Consider the following 8,786-nt stretch of genomic DNA (forward strand, 5'->3'; position numbering starts at 1 on the left):
AAAATAGGATAAGAGTTATGTATTTTATTTCAAAATAACAAACGCCAAAATTCATAATTTATATCGCTTTTTTTGAAACGCTTATATTGATGACGTATTGAATACTGGCCTACATCGCACCCTTATATAGTAGTATCATAGTAGGTATCAGTAACGGCCTTTTACGGCGTCAAAAATAATGTGACGATCGTAGGCTATCAAACATAACGCATTTTGTTCTTTGTTGAAGATATCAAACGACAGGCTTCACCATAAGATTCCCCATACAAAAATACATCAGTGACGTGAGTTTGATATACGTAGATAGACTGAAAAATAGTGCAGTGTGAAAAGTGCCACGCCCTGCTTGATTATACGTTAACGACATTGAAAATCAGTTAAATCGCTTAAACGTATGTTATAGATTAATGAGCTCGCTGCAGCGTGTAAAAAATCATTTTCTGAATGTAATTATTTCTCTATTCACACAACCTGACAGTAAGCATTTGAAATCCTATTTTTCTTTGTGTGAATTGCCCAACGGCCGAACATTTCAATAATCCAATGGATATCTTTATTTGAATGAATAGAAACAGGTTTTGCGCACGCTTTATATCATACAGTTTCGAATAATCGTATACGCCGATAATGCCCTTCAATTCACATCAAAGGACGTTACGATTAAATCTCCTTGTGACTGTTGAAGACTATTATCACAATTAGCATACCGCGCACATGTACGTCAAGTATAAAGAATCGATATCTAGTGCTAGAAGTACTACAGGCGGTGAGGAAAATATAGAAAATTCTAAAATGGCCGCAGCAGCAGCAGCAGCAGCAACGAATAGTAAGAAGTTTTTCAATGAGGAAGAACTTGAACTACCGTTAGCGATGCCTAAAGGCAAGAAGCTCTTTTCGTATGATATGGGTAAGTTTCATGAACAACACTCTGTATGGATAGCAGCATATTCAATAACAAAATATTCCTGTTTTTATTTCTATCTAAATGTATTGTGTTTCATATTCTTTGTCGATTGCGGGAATTGTCATATTATGTGTCTGGAGCTGACTGGATATTTTGACTTGGATCAATATGTACGTCATTGAACATATATTATGTATAAATGTAAGAGAAATGAAAAACATTTGAAATATTCTCACAGGCTGCACAAAGTTTCGGTTTAGGACGAACCCATCATCCATCGCCATGTGATCCCCTGATTCCATGAAACTTTTTTGTGTTCTCTACGTTCTGAATAGACTTTATTTTTCCTTTATCCATCTATCTTTTTTTACCATTATTCGCCTACCATGTTGATTTTTAGGCGGTTCATTGTTCAAGTTGGCTTACAGTGTCAATGCGGACAAAAACGATAAGGTATTTTTCACGAAATTCTATGCAAATAAATAGACTGAATAGATTGATTATTTCTAACTTGCTGAATTTCTTGTACTTTTGTCCGACAAAGGTCAAGATTAAAATGATCACATTCACCAACGAAAACATGGAAGACGCTTTGAGCTTCATCGATAAAGAAATAGTTGGTAAAACCGACCATAAAGATATCATAGCCATCGGGTCGGGCGTCGGCAGCCGTACTTACAAGAAAAAGATCGCCGAAAGATTAAAAATAAAGTAAGGGCGAATTGGAACGTCATACCAAATGGGTATGTTAAGACAAGAACCCTTGTCTAACTACGCCACTTTATATTCTCGTGGTGTACACATCTAAATGCAACATTTATCATTCACAAATAAACAATCTAGAATTTCGAACTCTCGCAAGTGATCATCGACAGAAGTGAGAGTTCGAAAAGTCGAATCCTGAAATTCAATTTTTGAATGATATATAGATTTTCATTTTGAATTGGTAACCAACATTGTTTTTATTGTAAATATTATTACATTAGATTTTCCACGTTCCACGTTTGAGTTTGGCTATTCTGATTATGTTAGCGATTTTCTGTTCGACATACAGGGACATCAAGTTAACGGACGAGTTTATCTGTTTCGGCAAAGGATTTCACTACATGTTGAAAAACATGGACGAGTCGCAGTACGTGCATCCATACACGGATATCCCTGTTCCGTCTCGCGCCGACATGGGCATGGGTAACTTACAGATAACTCACGTTACCGAGGATGAAGAAAAGAAGATGAGAGAGAAGAAGGATCTGTTTCCAGCCCTGCTCGGTTGCTGCGGTAGCGGTATGACTTTTATACTTGTAAGTGCGCGATTCGAATCATATCGAGGACGATAGTAATGATAGTACATGTAGTTACTGAAAATGGAGTAATGATTCCGTTTTATATAGGCACAAGAAGACGGTACAATTGACATGGTCGGAGGTTCAGCAATGGCCGGGCTCTCATTCCATTCCATCGGAAAACTTCTAACCGGTGCAAAGGTATATATATGATCATTTGAAACGAGTAACATTAAAAACCAAAACATGACGAATGCCCTTAACTTGAAGTCTATAGATCCTCCAGTGCAAACTTGAGCTCACTAGGACAGGTGCACGTGGAATCAGGAATCTGTCTCCACGAGTGGCTCCGGTCGAAATGTATGTTCTATTTCTCCCTAACAGAGTTACGATGAACTGATGGATCTGGCTAAGAAAGGCGATTCGACCGTTTGTACGACGACCATGGACGATTTCTCTGTAGAAGAATACGCCGACTTGGACATGAAAGCTTACAAAGAGAAGGCTGCGTTCGTTTTTGAAGTGTTCCCATTCGGGAATGTTATTCGAAAAGGTATTAATCTAAGCAAGGTATAATTGGCATATTTCCTAAAATCAAATCGATTCGAGAGCTGTAAATACATTGTATAAACCGTTATATACACAATATAGGAATCGAGAATCCGAAAAAAGAAGACGTAGCTAGTTCGTTACTACATTTAGTTGGTGATTCCATCGCACACTCGACCATGAATCTAACGAGTCCTCATAAATTGAACAAAGTTTACCTCGCCGGTTCGTTTTTCAAAAATAACGACACATTGAAAGCGTACTTGGCGCGGCTTCCCTTGGTCACAGTGGTAAGTAGAGGAACAGGTTGGAGTTAGGCGGCATCGGAACGTCGGGCGCACTTCTGAATACATAGAATGCACGGGGACATAACGCGTTTGGTTGTGTGTGTTAGTAGCCGTTCATGTCACTGAATCATCGTTTTTAAGATAATTTCAATCTATTTCTTACAGATGGTTGGCTGGCCGATTCATCCGCGGTATTTGAAGTTTGAAGGCTACATCGGCGTCCTAGGGGCGGTGATTGACCACTTGCAGTCTAGCAAATAATGGGAATGATGCTCTGGACCATGTTGATGTTATCCACGTGGATATACGCATAATTAATATGATGCACCTTGATATTGATGATATGCGTATCTTCTCCACAAGCAATTCAGATCTCGGCATTTAACCCAATTTAAGAAGCTTGGGTAGAAGGAATCTACTGCGGGATCTCACAGCATGGAAATTCAATTTCATCACAAAATGTTCAATTGCACTTTATCATATCTCTCAAACAAAAATAACGTATGTAGACGGCAGTTAGAAATTAAATGTGGTCGCACATTAGGAAATTAAGGTATACACTGATCTGGGGGTATCGGTAAACTAACGAAATAGGGCACTCAGTGATGTGGGCTGAATTGAAAATTGATTTATAAATACAACATTAAATGCGATATAAGGCTTTATTCGAAATCCTGTTAATAAATGATCCTCAAACGAAGGTAGCAATAGTTTAAGTATATTTTCAGTGTATTTCAACGGCATCTCATTTTCCTGTAGAATATGAAACAAATATTTCGGTAATTTATAGAGTTTAAGCTTAAAAAGCTTACGAATTGTGGTTATGAAATAACAGAAACAATAATAAAACAAAACTGTTTTTGCAATGCATCAAGTTGATATACGTAGATTCAGCGCTATGAGTTGGCTTGCTTCTAAGTTCGTTGTTCGATTGTTTTACGGTTTGCAAGAGGCGCAGCATCTTTTTTTGTAATGTTGGCAGACGAAAGCTTTGTTGTAATTGATACCGGCTTTGCAGCCGACGCCGACACCTTTGAAATCGATGAACGTGTCCCCAAACGGACAAGCAGCTAAAAAAAGGAATATTTCTTTGCATCAGTTCCACACATTCGTTCAATTCGGAATTAGTTAATTTCTTATTAACTCTATAAAGTAGATTCAGAGAACAAATGGAATCGGATCCAGAGGTGTTAGGAAAGCTAACACAAAGGGTGCCGAGCTTTTTTGAGGGGCAGTAAATTTCAGGAAATGGGTTTTTTCAACGTGAAACGCGACGCTTTCCAATTGAAAAAAGACAGATTTTGAATACTATTTTTGATTACTTGAATAAATCATTCGCGAATGGATTACTTTTCATTTTCCAAGAAAACATGAAAATTGTATTTTTGATAATTTTGGGGGTACATTCGCTATCCCTCTCGGCATGGGCCTAGGAATAAAATTCGTCTGAGGTACTGACAAAGCTCAGGAGCATTGTATGGCGGATGTTGTTACTGTCAAAACAGTAAGTATCAACTGAAAATGGATAGTTTGACTCACGATCTTGTGTCGTCGGGGCGAGTGACGAAGCCACACATTTGCCGTTCAAACAGATCTTTCCAGCAGCACATGTTGTACCGCGGGCCGCTTTGAAAAAACCGGAAAAACACGTTTCTTTTTGGCCGGGTTTCGTCTTCGTACACGATAAAACTTCACAGACGGGCTTGTTCTAAAAAGCAAGAATTTGTTGATCGCAATCAACCAATTTCGCGGATAAAATGGACCTCAATTATGCAAAACGACGCAAGACTCCTGAGAAGGAACATTTTGCCTGATTATTACACGGTCAATCCATCCGTTGACGAATTCATTTGTCTCCTAGCAAATAGAGCTCGCTATATCAATATCTAAAAATTACGATTGATTCTTTTATTGAAATAATTTAGGTAGAAAACTCCGTCTCAGGGCGATCGAACCTTAGCTCTCCGAAATTAAATCTTCATTAGGAACATGTCATTTTCATACTCTTATTCCGCTGTCTCATCAAACTGCCATCTGGTAAAATGTGTATTAAATTGCTTTCCATATCAGACCAGTTTGGCCAGAATTGATAAATATATACTACTTCAAAGGCAAATGGAATTATTAAGGTTATAACAAGGAACCGGTAAACGGTGCTGACGATAACGTACCTCAACAAAACAGAATTTACTTGTATTGCCAAATTCTTCGTGACATTGTTCCCAGACATCGTATATCAATCCGGGGTAGTCTTGAGACCAATTGTCGTAAACTACCGCGTTGTTGCTTCCTGTTCCGCTATTCAAACAATTTGCTTGACTACGATATAAAACAAGAAAACCAACTCGAAAGTCAACTGACGTCGCCTTGAAAAATAACACATATCTTGCGTAATTGTCGAGAATAGAAGAGGACAATTAATGGCGCTTGAGGTTTTAGTTTGAAAAATGTTGAAATCTGCCCAACAATGCGGGACCCGTGGGACCGCCTCAAAATGGTGCCTGGTACATGAAAACTTCCCTATTATACAATACAAAGAATCAATAAAGTTATTTTTGGATTTGAATATATCGATGATTGAATTAAATTGAGCGACAACCAGTCTAGTCCCGATATATTGATGGCGTAGGGCACATAATCTCAAAAAACAGTTATTGAAATTCATCAAAAATGAAATAAGAGATATGAAATGTATGAGTTTGTACCGGGTGCCTACTAGAAAGGTCATGCTTACCCGAATGGTGCTTTTCCATTCTCTATCGATTTCAAAAATGAGTTAACGAGTGTCATCGTGCAAGCGGAAAACGTGAACACAGCCTCCAGATTCTCGGGCTTCAAAGTCGCCAAAGTGCTCGTCATTATGTTCTGATGATCCTTGCAGTTGTTCTCAGAGCCATCGTGATTTGCCGACAAACTATGCGAATATGTACAATATGTATCAACAAATCTCCCCGATTTTTTGCTGTTTCTTACGTTATTCCCTGTTTATTCCCTGACTTTTTTACATCAATGAAATCACATTTCCCGACTATTCCCTGAATTCCAATTTAGCGGCCACCTTGAAATAGCGCGTTCCGTGCGGCCACATTTCACTTGAAAATCGTTTTTCGCCACGAAACCTTTAACCAGGCTTGGAGGACCAGGTTTCGGGGAATGATTTATCCATTATCTTCGATAAAACGCAGGCCTCTATGTACCTATGAAATAGTTCGTGAGTTCCGGTTCGCCACGAATTCAAACCGTTGTCTTCGACTATTGATACTGACGATGGACCGCACATCGCTGCTAGATATGCTAAACCTACACATAAACCGGAATGAAAAAAAACGATCACCATTAAAAACAAAAACATTTCCGAGATAACATATAACCTTGAACGAATTAAAAGGCAACCGTTTAGGAGATTTCGGAAATAGCTATCAAGATATAAAGAACGAATCTCATTTTCGAAAGAACATTCCATACGTACCTACAGTACCATCTGCAGGGTTTGTTTTGTTCCCAGAAATGATATCAAACCTGCGAGATTTGAGAAAAGAATACAAGCCGTATCGATTCGGCGCTTGTTTTGAACAGAAGGCCACCAAATGACCAGTTTTGAGCTAATCAGCTTCGTGGGACTTACAATGTATACGCCTGTAGATGATCGATAGTTTCTCCTTGTTGCTTGACCTGTGATAATTCAGCAGTCATCGAATTTAGAATCGCAGTCGCGTCCACCTGTATCTTCCTCGGGTCGTCGTCAGTTGGTGTCGTGTTTCCGGGAACCACGTGATCATACGTCATCCGACTAGCGGCCTTCGTCTGCCGGATAAATCATGCAAATTATCGAGAAATCTCTCATCCATCTTTCCACTATTTCGTTAGATCAAACATATTCAAAATGATCATGATTATATGAAACAGGCTTATTGACCCTCTGTAAGAGAGCCAGGGGTTAGAAGTAATCTACGGACTTACAGTTTTGATAATGAATCCTCTGTTCCATAAATAGATTGTCACTCCAGAAATTTTTTTCGCGGCAACGGCCATCTTAAGGAGAGAAAGAAAACAATAATTCAATACATATAATTCAAACTATAAGTGATTCTTTTGAAAAGAACGTCATTAAACTTTCAGCGCAAAACCGATGATTTAGAATTGCTTAATTACTGTCGAAAAAACAACTTTAAAAAGGAACGGAATATCCGTGACAATCACCCCGTTAAAGATGTGGTTGAATCTAAAAATGATTTCTTTTTTGGCTTTTTCTGCGTCGCCTTTCTCAACCAACCAGCTGCGAATAAATTTACAGTGCAAAATTTAACAAAAACTGCATCCGATTATATACAAACATTGACATCTTTTCAATTGGGATCTATAGTTTCAAGAATGAAAAGATAAGTTGTTGGTGCCTTGGTAAAGGCTTCAGAAAACGAATTCATAATTCAGCCCATGGCATCCTATTCGAGACCATACACTGTACTGCAGTGATTGGTCGAGGAAGTAGAGCCCTGCGCTATGATTGGCCGAAGAAGATCGCAAAGTTCGTAAGAGAATATATTGTCACGCCTGATGATGGCTAATAGGCTTTATCTGCGAAACGTTGCTCAAAATACTTGACATCTTTGGTTGAACTTTTGTGGGATTTCTCTCGTATATTAAAAGCATATTGTTATTCATCTCGACTCAACTTATGGAAGCGTCAAATCAATAAACGTACGGACAAAATAGTACTTTGTAGGTTAACATAGATTTTATCAAAACTATAATGAGCTTTCGCTACGAATGCTACAGCGTCATAATTTACCCGCTGATGAAGCTATACTTTACACCAGTAGCGAAAGCTTGAACTTTTGATGGAATCTAGTAAACCTACAAAATAATAGCTATTCTGTCCTCACGTCATCATTCATCAAGAAAATAAGATTTCTTACTGATTATAGATTGTAAAATCAATTACAAACATCAATCGTATATCGTATCTTTTACCACCGCTCCTTTTGTCTTTATCTCCCGGATTTTCAGCCGGTGGTTCGGGCGATTTGTCGGTATTTTTGGAGCCGTCGTCTGGGATATTCCTACGAGTGAATTCGGCCGCCTCTTGACGCAGTATATCGGACAGCAAGTCGGCGGCCGATGTCCGTCGGTCGACGTAGCTCATGGGTGCAGCGACGTCGTCGTCATTTCTAGTTCCGTTTTCTGGTATATTGCGTCGATTTCTCGCGATTTGAGGTTTTTCCATCGTTACTTTCATACCCGAAATAAAAATACTAATCTTATCTCATGTATCATCACAAACATTGCTTAATAACATGTGCTGCCCCTGTTTTATGGAATTACCCTTATTTCACATACTATTGATGATATTACTTCTTAAAGAATAAAAACTATTATTATCTTTATTAGTCAATTTTGCATAGAACTGGTAGATATAGCAACTATATAGCTATCGGTGGACGATCGTACACAAACCTTTTTCGGCGGTCATATCATCAGCGCGTTTCGTTATCAAATGAACGTCGCCATATTTATTCAGAAATCCTCGTTTCTGCAGGAATCGTCTGCTGATTGGCTGGATGTCGTACAAACTGCGCTTATGCACAAAACTCCCTTCCTGTTTACGAAATGTGTAAGACAATTAAAATATCCCACGAAACAGCTTAGTATTTTGGAAATTTCCAATGTTTTTTTTCTTTTGTCAATTTCATAAGTACATTATCATCTTTACCATTTTCAATACGAAATACTGATGGATTTTTGGACAAAAAGACCCACGAAACA

At 38.5% G+C, this 8,786-nt stretch overlaps 1 protein-coding gene across 3 annotated transcripts; it reads left to right on the forward strand.

The window, feature by feature from the left end:
- The first annotated feature begins 637 nt into the window (after window positions 1-637).
- LOC141910982 (4'-phosphopantetheine phosphatase-like) lies at window positions 638-3,874 on the forward strand. 3 transcript variants are annotated; one of them, XM_074801903.1, is made up of 8 exons: window positions 638-907; window positions 1,305-1,357; window positions 1,449-1,615; window positions 1,959-2,205; window positions 2,296-2,388; window positions 2,572-2,740; window positions 2,839-3,026; window positions 3,189-3,874. In XM_074801903.1, exons 1-8 carry the CDS (start codon window positions 715-717, stop codon window positions 3,282-3,284), a joined length of 1,206 nt encoding a protein of 401 aa, XP_074658004.1. In that variant the 5' UTR covers window positions 638-714; the 3' UTR covers window positions 3,285-3,874. The 3 variants fall into 3 exon arrangements, with proteins under 3 accessions (XP_074658004.1, XP_074658006.1, XP_074658005.1); XM_074801904.1 differs by lacking the exon at window positions 638-907 and adding an exon at window positions 1,078-1,105; XM_074801905.1 differs by lacking the exon at window positions 3,189-3,874 and having other exon boundaries at window positions 2,572-2,757; window positions 2,839-3,009.
- Window positions 3,875-8,786: the final 4,912 nt, after the last annotated feature.

Source organism: Tubulanus polymorphus, chromosome 9, assembly GCF_964204645.1.
Source record: "Tubulanus polymorphus chromosome 9, tnTubPoly1.2, whole genome shotgun sequence".
In the NCBI taxonomy this organism is placed as follows: domain Eukaryota; kingdom Metazoa; phylum Nemertea; class Palaeonemertea; order Tubulaniformes; family Tubulanidae; genus Tubulanus; species Tubulanus polymorphus.

Bases quoted from the DNA above. Each gene is read 5' to 3' on its own strand.
- LOC141910982 (XM_074801903.1), top strand. From the start codon at position 715: ATGTACGTCAAGTATAAAGAATCGATATCTAGTGCTAGAAGTACTACA. The intron at 2,206-2,295 runs GTAAGTGCGCGA...CGTTTTATATAG, and splicing joins GCGGTATGACTTTTATACTT to GCACAAGAAGACGGTACAAT. The intron at 2,389-2,571 runs GTATATATATGA...TCTCCCTAACAG, and splicing joins AACTTCTAACCGGTGCAAAG to AGTTACGATGAACTGATGGA.